At 41.3% G+C, this 13,037-nt stretch overlaps 1 protein-coding gene across 1 annotated transcript; it reads right to left on the bottom strand.

The window, feature by feature from the left end:
• Positions 1-407: 407 nt before the first annotated feature.
• On the bottom strand, positions 408-764 carry LOC133806915 (uncharacterized). Its single transcript, XM_062245010.1, has one exon. The coding sequence runs from the start codon at positions 762-764 to the stop codon at positions 408-410; it is 357 nt and encodes a 118-aa protein (XP_062100994.1).
• Between the last annotated feature and the right edge of the window lie 12,273 nt (positions 765-13,037).

Genomic DNA, 13,037 nt, shown 5'->3' with positions numbered 1-13,037 from the left:
CACAAATATTCCAATTTGAGGACAATAATTGCATGCCATTAAGGAAGGGTCTACATGACCATTAAGGTGAGAAATTCCTTTCAAAGGTATGTTTTTTTTTTAATGTATGGAAGACAATCTACCAACTTAGTCTGAATTTCAGCAGGGACATCCCACCCACTGAAACTTCATTCTAGGAATGAACAAGAAGCCCTAGAAAAACTATGAGCAAGCATGTTTCTAGAACGTTTGACAAACAAGAGAGAAACATTTTTTAAATTGGACAACAATCTCTTACAATCTTTTATAACTAATACAAACGAGGAGACCATGTTGGTGTTGCTTCAGCTTGCATGTATCACAACAAGACAATCTGAGTGAAGAACCACACTATTCCACTGATTGTCTTTTAAACAACTCAAGGCCTCTCACACACTGATAGCTTCTGCAACACTCAGAGCTGCCCTCCCTTCTCTACAATATGTTCTAGCTTCTACCAGCTTGCCTTCATGGTCCCCAGCAACATTACTATAACCATACTTTCCACTCTCTCTAAAAATGGCAGCATCAACGTTTACCTTTATTGTATGCGTTTGTGGCTTAACCAAAATTTCAACCCCATTAATAAACAAACTAGTAAATGATGGTGTAATAATATTATTACATTGGGCATTTCTCCACTGATCAATGTACATACTTGATGATGAAACAACCTCGTCAATCCATGGACCTTTCTTCTGCCAAACTAATTCATTATGAGCTCTCCATATGGCCCAACAAAGCATAGCTACCTCACACACTTTGTGTTTTCCATATCTATCAAAAACTGCACCCTACCATTTAGTGAAATCAAAGACCCCGTCTATCCTCATCCCAGCAACAATTTTATTCTATCAAAGTGTAGAAAATTGACAATATACTACACTATGCAAGAGTTCTATGGCAAATAGGACACTCGTGTTGCACTGGGTAATTTTAAATTCCATAATTGTCTCAAAAACCCCGAGTTGTCTTCCGTTTTCTAGCGGCCCTTCAGTACTTGGATAAGTTTATATGTATTCTTCAAAAAGTAACAACATGAAACCTCCTTTACCCACTGGAAATGGTCATCATCAATAGAATCACTTGAAGGGATACTCAATATGAGGTTTTTATCTTTCTCATCAAACATGTCCCTAATAAGGTCCACATCCTATTCCTTACTATCCATCTTCCAAAGGAATGCCACTCACTTGTTCTGTAGCCCTTGAGTATCAGAATTCACAAATGGATTGTCATAATTGGGAAGTCACATATCTTCTAGAATAAACATCGAAGAGCCCAAACCAATACCCTATCTCACACTAGCTTTAAGTACACTTTAAATCTCCCAAATACTTATCCATATGAAGTTTGGATTGTTCCCTAATTGAGCATTAAGGTAATTTCCATTAGGATAATATCTAGCTTGAAAATTTTTCGCACCAAAGAATCTGCCCTGTCAACAAATGCCAGCCTGCTTTTCCAAGTAAAGCGATATGAAAATCTATGAGATTTTGAAAGCCCATACAACATTTCTTCTTATGTTATCCTATCTTATTCAATGAATACCTCTTCCCTAACTTAAAGAGTAGTGACACAAAAATTTGCTCATCATTTTCGCCATGTCCCTACTCACCTCAAAAGGTAATAAAAAACACTCGTGGCATCATGTGGAAGGGATTGTGCTACTTTTTTTTTTATCAATAACTCCTTCCCAGCTCGGGACAACAACTTTCCTCCCCACCCCTACACACTTTTTCTAATTTTCTCCTTTAAAAAATAAAGAATGATAACCTTCTTTCTCCCCATCGTGTTTTGAAGACCAAGATACTTACTTTGCTCATTCACTTCATGCATTCCAAGAATCTAACTAATACTCACCCTCGTAGTCTAATATGTGTTAGTGCTAAAGAAAACAATTGATTTTGCTAAGTTGACTTGCTGCCCTGAAGCATTTTCAAATTTCTGCAACATCTCCATAACTTTTCCAGCCTCCCTAGTATTTACTTTACAATATAAATTGATATCATCAACGAATAGCATGTGTGAAACCAACAGTGCTCCCTTAGCAACTTTGATACCATGCATCCCCTTCCTTTCCTCATATTTCCTTATCAACTTGGAGAAACCCTCAATGCATAGTATGAATAAATAGGGCGATATCGGATCTCCTTGACTCATACCCGTAGTGGGACAAATACGTCCTCTCTCTCAACCTCCATGCACTACTTTGTAAGTTACAAAAGTAATACAATGCAAAACCAAGTCCACCCAACGGTCCTGAAAAACCCATCTTCTCAAAATTAGCTCTAAGATAGGTCCATTCAACACGATCAAAGGCTTTACTCATATTTATTTTGAGAGCCATAAATCCTTCTTTCCCACGCCTTTTCTTCATTAGATAATGGATCACTTCAAAGGACACCATGATGTTATCTGTTATCAGCCTCCCTAAAATAAATCTACTTTGAGCATCAGCCACCACCTGATGCAACAACCCTCTCATTATATTTGAGAACACCTGAGAAATTTCTTTATAAAGAACATTACCATTGAGATGGGGCTCACCTATTTTGGAATAAGAACCACGTTAATTTCATTTAGTCCTTTCAACAACTTTATTCAATTAAAAAATCTTCTTACCGTGGTCACTACATTTGACCCTACAATATTCCAAAACTTTTGATAGAATTCAGGCGTCAATCCATCCGGCCCCGATGATTTATCAAGATGCATCTGAAACATTACAACTTTGACCTCTTCTTCTTCAATCGGCCTCATCAGTTCCCTATTCTTCTCTTCAAAGATTGTTCTCGGGATGCACTCCACTACCTCTCTACAGTTTGTATGTGACGTTGTAAACATTTCTGTAAAATAGTTCACTGAGACCTCAGGGAGGCCACTATCCCATTCTACCCAACCACCATTGCTTCCTTGGAGTTTATGTATCTGATTCAACCTCTTACAAGCACTTGTTTTCCCGTGAAAAAATTTGATGTTTTGGTCACCTACTTCAAGCCACAAATGCTTAGCCCTCTATCTCAAATACAATTATTGCTGGTCTAAAATCTAAAAAAAATCTTTTGTTACTCTCTATATAGACTAATAAAGGTCGTATCATGTTTCCCCTTATATCTCTTTATCTTTGCTTTACATTATTTCAACCATTTACCAAAATTAACAATAAAATCTCCCCCCCCCCCCCCCCCCCAATTCTTCTAGTTTCTCCCCACAAAATTCCATTTTCTTTTCCATACCCAACTTACTACAAACCTCCAAAATGTCCTTCACAATCTGTTGACACAAGGGTTCCTTTAGCCAAGCATTCTTAAATCAAAATTTCTTTTGAAAGGAGAATGTTTGTTTAACAAATGGTTCCAACAATAAAGGACAATGATCTGAGGAAGAAAATTCTAAATTAACTAACTTAGCTGAGTTGAAGCTATCAAGCAATGAATAAGAAATAAAAGCTCGATTAATTTGAACCTCCACCAACTTGTCTGTGCACGACCCCTTTCCCAAGTAAGACGTGCCCCCTCTCTTATCCTTTAAGGTTTCATTAAATCTTTGAGTCAACCAATCAGGATAAGACGTGCCCCCTCTCTTATCCTCTTGGCTAACTACATTATTTAGGTCCCCAATAAACACCACAATAAGCTTGACTCCTCTTTAATCTTCCTAATTAGATCCCAAGTATTTATCCTCAAGCTCTTACTAGGCTCTCGATACATAGCCATAAGCCTCCAAGTCACTATAATATCTACTTTAGTTTCTATATCAATATGATTTATATAATAACTTAGTAAATTGGCTTCATCCTTACTTTTCCACAGAAGTGTGAGCCCCCAAATTGTCCCCTGCGATTCAAACATAAACATACCCTCAAATCTCAGTTCATGCCATATCTATTCTACTTTCTCTTGTTTACATTAATTTTCACCACAAAAATAAAGGTGGGCTTCTTTTGACTGATAATATCTTTGAGCAATCGAACAACCCATGGATTCCGAAGCCCATGGCAATTCCAACATGACTCTCATAACTCGTGGCGGGCCTCACCTGCAGACCAGCCAAATATAAGTTTTTTTGGAGCCCATCATCATCTTGGCCCATCAAGACATCGCCCTCTTCATTTAGCCCATTAGCCTCATTCTCTGCAGTCTTATGTCTCTTTGGGTCTATAATAACCAGCCTAGGTGCGCTGCCAGCAAAAATGAGTTTTATGAACTTTGAACATTGCAAACCTTTTGGTAACTCCCAATTTCTCTTTTTAATTCCATAAACACCCAATTTAACATTGGTAACAACAAAGGGGGTTGGTGGAGTTTGAAATTCAAAAGGTGTCTCAAAACTCTATAAATAGAAGCCTAGTGCTCACTTCTTAGACACACAATTTCTATTCACTAGAGCATTTTCCTAGAAATTCACCAAAAGGCCTTGTAATTCTAGAGAGTTATTTCTATTTGAAGAGTTCCCTTAGCTATTAGAGAATAAGTGGAAATAAGTTTTTGGATAAAGGTCTTGAACCTTGTTCAAATTGACGATCCATCCCCCACTACTCTACACTTAAGGTTGTGTGAGTGTAAGAGTCTTCTATCTCTTATTCTTTCTTCTTATTTGATTTTCTAGTGTCTCTATTTACTTGTATTATTATTGTTTTGAGTTGTATCTTTTCTTCACTATATGCAATATGTTCTTCTTATTTACATGTATTTTTTTGTTAGAGGTGTAACATTTATTTTATCAATCATCTAGTCCAATTTATATTTCTTGCTTAGAGTAGTATCTTGGTTTCATATTTCCATTGAAATATATATTTCTCTGACTTATTTGTCCCTGAAGTAGTATTTTCATGGATATCCTCAACCAAATCCATGATCGGAATCATATTATACCTGCAAAACTTCTTTGCGAAAGGGCTCACATCTGAGTCCATGGTGCATGACATCTTCGTACAAAACCCACTCTTTGACATGAGTGATATCATGTCCCAAGTTAAAGGAATCTTCAAGGCCTTAGAGGTTTGGGAGCAAGTTCAAAGAAGGGTGACAATGGTTGCTACGCTACCAACACCACTGCCTTCTTTAGAGAAGAAAGAAAAGAAGAAGAAAAAGATGAATCATGCCCCACCAACCCAAGAATGGTGCTAGAGAAGACCCAGGATTGAATACAATACTTCCATTGAAATTATATGTTTAGACTATAAAGATAACCCAATGTACAGGGTGCCTTATCGAAGGACAACTCTAATGGAAGCGATAAAGACAAGTACATCACATTCCACAAGGATGTGACGAGTGAGAACCAAAATATTGTACATGTCTTTATATGATTTAAATTGAATACTTTAATGATACATTATATATATGATCAAATACTAAGATTAAGTAAGCGATCGTGTGAGTCATTGAGGGTTCAGGGCACAGAGTGTTCGACCCCTTTAGGATTGAGCTAGCATATGCCAAAGGATCAAGAATCTTAGTCAGATCATTCGAGCCTTGTAATCATAGGATAGTAAGTAAAAGAAGGATTGTGAAAGAATTCATTTAAACTCATGACTTTGCCAACAAAGGCAAGGTGATGCAGACCAATTAGAATAAGCATTTATATACTATTTAATCGACTTATTTACCTATAAATACCACCCAATGAGACCTGAAAATAGACCTTGGAATCTTTGTTCACATTTCATAGTTTACTTGGGAGACTTTTAGAGGATCATTATTGACTTGAGCGTCGGAGTGCCTTCTTGCATGTTCCCCCAAGTGATTCTTTCTCTGAATTTCACTATGACTTGGTGGACATCTCCATTGTTTTCATTGTAGATCCGTCCAAAAATCCTCGACCATACTTTGATGATTCACAAATTGATTGTACTTGCAAAATTTTTGGTCTAACAATTGGTGTCGTCTATATGAATTTAGTCATTTTTTTCATTATTTCTATATCTTGTCAGAAAATACACAAAGAAAATACAAACAAAAAGCTATGATGATCAAAGTAAAAGAAAATGAATCCTGAAACTATTGAAGGAGGAGAATCGGATGTGCTAAATGAACAGAAAAAAGAAGATAGGTGCCAGATCCAAGAGATGAAGTTATCAAATTGCAAAGAAGAAAGGCCTGAAATCCTTGATGAGATCGCAATGATTTTCAAAACAATAATCGAAAGCAAGACACAAGACATTGAGGGTGAAAATGATGGACAAATAGATCATAGTGTACATCGTAAATGCGACTATGATGATGAGATGGAAGAAAAAAGAACGATGGACTCAACCAAGTGCTAAACCCAGAAGCAAAGAGAATCAATGGTGCAAATTAGATCGATAGGCGCTGAGAATGGAAAAGATGAAGGTTGCGTAAATGAGGTGTACAATTTCTCCATGATCACCTGATTGATTCAAGAAGATCACAAGGCAAGTATTCTAGGTGAAATATAGGAGAATGAGAATTTAAGGAAGTACCTAGCCTACTTAGCCAAGCAGAATCCAAAAAGTAGCAAAACTGATAGAAAGGATGAAGAGGAGATCAAGGAAGAACGAAATAAAGGGGAGGTAAATGCATCAGGTTAATGAGAAAGGAATCTAGTGTAAGTAGCATGCCTTAAGGGAGATGAAGAAAGGTAAGGAGATCACCATCTCAAAAGATCGAACAAACTACAATGAACTAAGATGTGTAGGATCTGATAACACCTACCCACAATGGGCATGACAGATCTATGAACACCTGTAAACAAGAAAAGGAAGTCATCCCGACCCGGAAGATTCATATATCAATGAGAGTAGATTCACAAACTCAAGTCAAGAACAAGAGTATCAGTTACAACACTTCTGTAGAGATCATTTACCTCAAGAGTAGAACCAAGTTCATCTAGAATAGATCGATGGAAATGGAAAGAATGGCGAGATTAGGGGATCAGAAAAATTTTTGTATACTTTATTGAAAATGGGCCATGAGAGGTCTAGATGCTTTGATTTAGACTACCATATTCAAGTAATGATGAGAAAAAGAATGCTAGTTCGATCCATAAGGAGGGATCGAGGACCAGAACAAAGAGGGTGCTGAGACTGTCACATGAATGAGACAAATTGAAGATCGAACACAAAAAAAAAAAAAAAATGGCAAGCAGAGAGGCAACTTCTTGAAGATCCGACCTTGACTATTGCTACTGTGAGTAGTAGAAGTCGATATATAGTCTAATCGTAGACTGAGTGATAAATTATAGGGGATCTTATGATTTTAATAGATAGAGAATTGAGATTTATATGATATAAGAATTTCTTGAAAAAATTAAAAAGAGTTAGATTTGATGAAGAATGATATTGTTGTACCTCAAAAATATGAGCTGAATTACTTAGCACGAGGTACATCTAGCTGACAAGCGTATGAAGAAAATAGACAAATAAAATATTTTATTAACTCTGGAGTGTATAGCAAGAGCTTACTTGAAAGTTTGTGAAAACCCGAGTTCCTGGATCGCCTCTTACGCCAACAACTTAGTTCGAGGTACATATCGACCAGATCTCCCCCTTGAAACTCTAGACATGACTTAGATCATTTGTCTTACATCATCCAGCTCGAGGAGTGTGTTCAACTCGCGAAATCCTGACTATGACACATAGGGAAGAATCCCAAAAGAATCAGAGATTCCTTAAACGCCTAATAAAGGACCAAATTTTATTATGTATTTATTACCCTATATAACAGACATAGAATTAATAGGCAATCAAGGATTTATGTAAATGGGAAGTTACCCAAATTTGTCTGTTACCATATTAACCTACGAATACCCAATACTGTCCAACATTTTTGCCCTGTAAATATAAAGGGAATGGATTGCAAAGAGGATAGACATTTTTGTTGACGGTGAGAACTCGTCAACTAAGTTAAGTTGGAAAAAATTGCAAAGTAAAGATTGTCAATAAAATAGCCTTAGAAATTTAAGTAATATCTCAAGAATGATGGCAGAACAACAATGGAGAAATCAATTTTTCATTCACTCTCAAGCACTTGCTACAGTAAATTTTCCAACCCCTTCCTATGTGGGAGAGGGGTTCTTTTTATAGTAGGCTCTGATGGCCTTGGATACATGGTGGTCCAGGAGACCAAGTGGTACATAAGTACTCTGTCAGGAGAGTGGTTTCAGAGGTTGAGGTCTTGCATCCAGTACAGGGGCAGGCGTCAGGAGGATGTCTCCACTACTTCTCCGTACCCATGTCAGAGGAGTGGTGACAGACATAGTGGCGCAGGTGGTAGTGGTGTCGACTCTGACTCATGGCCGTAGACGTACGGGCCACAACTCTTATCCCAGAACTCCCACTACCCCACTGGTATGGATGCCTGTACTCAACATACATGGTCTTAGCGGCTGTACCCAGTACTAGATCGTAGAAGTATGTTCCATTCGACTCGTATCGTAGCCTTTAAGCATTGGGGTCTCAACGTATAGGGAATGGGACACTTGGTGCATGTAATGGTCGTGGCATGAGGTGGGGCTCTCGGGTCCTTGGGATGAGATGCCTGAAGCACCCCGAGGCCACCCAGGAACATAGGTGATAGGCACGTGGCCTCGCCAGATGTCTAAGTGCGCGAGGCGAGATGCCTCCCTCGCGAGCCCCTTGGTGGCGCGGCTCTCCTGACGCTCACGAGCCTCCTTCGCGAGGCCTCCATCGCATGGCCACCTGATGGTGTGGCTCCCATGCCGCTCACGAGCCTCCTTCACCAGGCCTCCCTCGTGTGGCCACATTCGGGTGGCCACCTGATGGTGTGGCTCCTATGCCGCTCGCGAGGCCTCACTCGCATGGCCACCTGATGGTGTGGCTCCTATGCTGCTCCCGAGCCTCCTTCGCGAGGCCTCATTTGCGTGGCCACCTGATGTCATGGCTCCCAAGGGTACGTGCCTCCAACGGCATGGAACGCTCGGGGCGCGAGGGCGAATGCACGCTCGGACACGAGGCCAGGGGCATTGGGGCGCGAGGCCGATGATGCTCGGGTGAGGCCGCGCGCGCTCAGACGCAAGGCCACGGGCGTTGAGGCGCGAGGCCAAATGCACGCTCAAACGCGAGGCCGATGATGCTCGGGCGAGGCCGCGCGTGCTCGGACGCGAGGCCACGGGCGCTAGGGCGCGAGGCCGAGGATGCTTCGGGCAAGGCCGCGCGTGCTCGGACGCGAGGCCACGGGCGCTGGGGCGCGAGGCTGGGCACGCGAGGCCATCTCGTGGGGCATGGTCCTAAGCATGCGAGGCCTGCCAACGAGACATGCCCCTGGGCACACGAGGCTCCCTTATGCGTCACGCACCTAGGCACGGAAGGTCATCTCACGGGGCACAGTCCTAGGCATGCGAGGCCGTTGCGAGAGGGTGGTGGCCCGAGCGTCTCGTGGCTCAAGCATGCATTTAGGCCTTTAAGGGACCTTAACACACGTCTTGGTTCTTTTATGGGCGTGGAATATTGAGCATCCACAATTTTGTATGCAAAAACTATGCAGTGACTTGTCTAAAAGTTCATAAACAGATCAATAGCAGTGACTTGTGGACCAGGTGGATTTTAACCACTGAACCATGTATATTGTGTATGTTTTAATATTCTTATACATTCGATTTACAAATAACTTAATCCCTCTTTCTTGGATTTCTAAATCCCCTTTTGACAAAAAAACCACGTCAACAGATCGGTGCTTTCATTGAAAGCATATTAAGCTTGAAATTTATCATGATATCCAACCCACCAATCATCATGGTGGTCACGCGATCCATGTGCGACAATGAAACAAAGCGACTTAATGATCAGGGAGGTCACCGCATGACCATCTCCACAAGAGAAGGTACATCCGCACAACGTCACCATGGAAAACAGCGTGTGGACCAGGATGATGTTGGAAGTTTGGCTTCATGCCCATTGAATCCCAATCCTAGGTACCTGACCTCCATTGAAATGGAGAATGCTCAACTGAGGAGCCACCTTGCCCAAGATAATAGGCGGATAGATGAGATATGGCTCGACTACCTCCTCCTATAACTGACGAGAATGTCGGAAGGAGGCAAAAGTGGGTCCCACATATCTCGGTCCTGCTGAAATAATCAACCTAATATAAGTCATTCTATCAGAATAGTAACACCAAGCTCTGTGCCTTCAGAACAGACTCCCAGGAACCACCCTCCTACTAATAACCATAGGAACGGAAAAACGACTCATACTCACAGAAATCGATATGGCCATGCAGGTCTAGCTTAGACCACATCAACAAGGGTAGATGTCCATGTGAATCCACCTGTGCCTCAACCAGCAGCTCAGGTACCACGTAATAACTCTATGTTTCTGTCACATCGAGAAATTGGAGTAGACAATGGGCGTGCTAATCTGGTCCATCCAAATGAAACATAGATTGCCTCACAGATATGGCGTCCTCCCTCACCTATTCGTCATCCAAAACCACCATGCCCACAGAGGAATGCTCCAGGGCATGGAAATGAGAGGAAACATACTATACCTGTAGAAGACACATATGCCCCATGATCTCGCGCTAATAATCTAGCGCCTCGACCTCAACCACGAGCAATAAACTTTGTGGATGGTATTTATTAGACGGAGAGCCATCGTGAGGGCAAGATTGGGAATGCCCGAAACCTGAATTCCCATTGACATGAAAGTGATCTAAGAAATCAGTTGAACTCAGCTCAAAGCTTGCACTCAAATCCACCGTCTGACCTGCGTGATCATCTAAAAGTGTAGAGAGGACAGTCAGCTCATTATGACGATCTGAGCTATACTCAGAATAGTGGAGATCCTTCGTTCATGCATGACAATGGAAACATCCCACCTAAGCCAGCTCAAGCATGGAGGGACAATAACCCACTGAACATGCACAATAGGATGGGAGCTGACAACAATCTCCCAAATAATATAGAGACGAGGGATTCGAACCTCGAATGGCTGGCCTTAATGGAGGAGCAAATGGAGAGACTTTTGTCTGGAAAAAAAACATAGATGATTGTACTTCCGATGAGGAGCTTGAGCCTTTTGCTCCTAATATTGCACCAGCTCTGTTTCCCACTGGTTTTAGGATGCCAATTATGCCCACATATAATAGAACCGCTAAAATTTCAAACCACATTGGGACCTTCACCACTCTGATGATGGCCCACAATGTGAGCCTTGATCTGCGGTGTGTTCTATTCCCAGCTACACTAACCGGACCAGCCAAGTTGTGGTTCAACAAGTATAAGAAATTCTCAATGACCTCCTAGAAAATGCTGTCATTTGAGTTCAAGAGAAAGTTTTGAGCTACCAAAGAGGTTCAAGTGGAGGCTGACTCACTGTCCAACATTAAACAACAACCCGGTGAGTCCCTGAAGGCCCACCTCAACCAGTTTCCTAATGTAGGGGCCCAAGATAGAGATGCTAATGAAAGTGCCAAGCTCATAGCCATAATAACAGGAATTACTGTAGTTGGAAATTTATGGAAGGAGCTCTTAAGGAAAGGAGTAAAAAGTGTAGATGAATTCTTGGCTCGAGCTCAAGATTTGATAAACCTAGAAGGGGCGGAATCTGCTGTCACAGGAACCAGCCAAACCCTCGTTCAACCTGTTGGAGTGGTGGCAAATGCTGTAGCTACGACTCAGCCCGCTACCCAGAATAACCAGGCGAATGGTAATAAATGAAAAGGGAATGATGAGAGTGACCAGAACTGGTACAAGAAAAATAAGCACGGGGATAAATATCCCTCCATCTACATCGTCTATACTGATTGAATACATATACGAGAGCATATTTAGTTAGCTAATTCTGCTCGCCCTCCATGGAATAGGCCTGAGTCCATGAAACATCAAAGTGCGGAGAGAGATCCAGCTAAGTTCTGCTGGTACCACAATGACATCGGTCACAACAATGACGATTGTCATCAATTGAAAGATGAGATTGAGACTCTCATTCAGGCTAGACCGTTAGCCTAATACGCTCGGAACAGGGCAAATCCTAATCAACAGGCAAGGCAGAACCCTTAACCGGCTCTAGATAACCAAGTCAATCAACACAATCAACCCAGGGAAATCAGATCATCCCTCCCTCTATTGAAGGAAGGGACATAGCCACCACTTCAGGTAGACCTCATCTGGCATGGACAAGCAGTGGGGCCCATAAGAGATATACTCAAGAGCTAAAAATGAATGATGGCCTCGAATTCCTCTTGGAGCAAAGGTTATCCAAACAACAACAATTGGATAAACAACCAATCATTTTAATGGAAGAAGACACTATCCACGTCCAATTACCTCATAATGATATGTTGGTGACAAATATTCAGCTTGTTAACCGGAGGGTGCATTGTATACTGATTGATAATGGGAGCTTTGTGAATGTCCTATTCATGACCACTCTTGAAAAGATGGGGCTATCTATATCCAATCTCAAGGCAACAACTATGACCCTCTATGGATTTTCATGAGAGTGGGTGGCAGCCATAGGAACAATAAAGCTTGTAGTAACATTGGGCGAGAAGCGCCAAGATGCTTCAGTTCATAGTAATTGACTATCCAACCGCCTACAATGCAATATTGGGAAGAACTGCACTGATGTTGTTTGAAGCTATAACTTCAGTTCACCATTTGGCCAAGAAATTCCCCTCGTCCTTAGGGATATGCGTTGTGAGGGGAGATCAATTCACTACCAGGGAATGCAATAGCATTGGCATGAAGGGAAAATCACTACCTGGGCAGCAAGCCATGGTAAAAACTGAGGAGAATTAGGAACCTGATGAAATGGTAGTTTCCAAAGAGCTGGAAGAACCTTAGGATTTCGAAAATGAGGTTGCCCAACCTGATGAAATTGATCCAAGATTAGGGGAAGACAAATCTAAGCTCGAGGCTTTAGAGGAGCTAGAGGAAATGATCCTCGACCTAGTAAGACCTTCAAATGTGGTAACGATTGGGAAAAATCGTAAAGCCAAAAGAAAGATGGAGTTGGTCGAGATTTTAAGAAGAAATCTTGATGTCTTTGCCTGGTCACATGAGGACATGGTAGGAATCAGCCCAAGCGTGAT

Source organism: Humulus lupulus, chromosome X (assembly GCF_963169125.1).
Source record: "Humulus lupulus chromosome X, drHumLupu1.1, whole genome shotgun sequence".
Classification (NCBI taxonomy): Eukaryota; Viridiplantae; Streptophyta; class Magnoliopsida; order Rosales; family Cannabaceae; genus Humulus; species Humulus lupulus.
Note: the sequence above shows the minus strand (reverse complement) of the source record. Positions and strands in the feature narration are given on the sequence as shown.

Excerpts from the sequence above, each read along its gene's own strand:
- LOC133806915 (XM_062245010.1), bottom strand. The coding sequence starts at position 764 with ATGCTTTGTTGGGCCATATGGAGAGCTCATAATGAATTAGTTTGGCAG.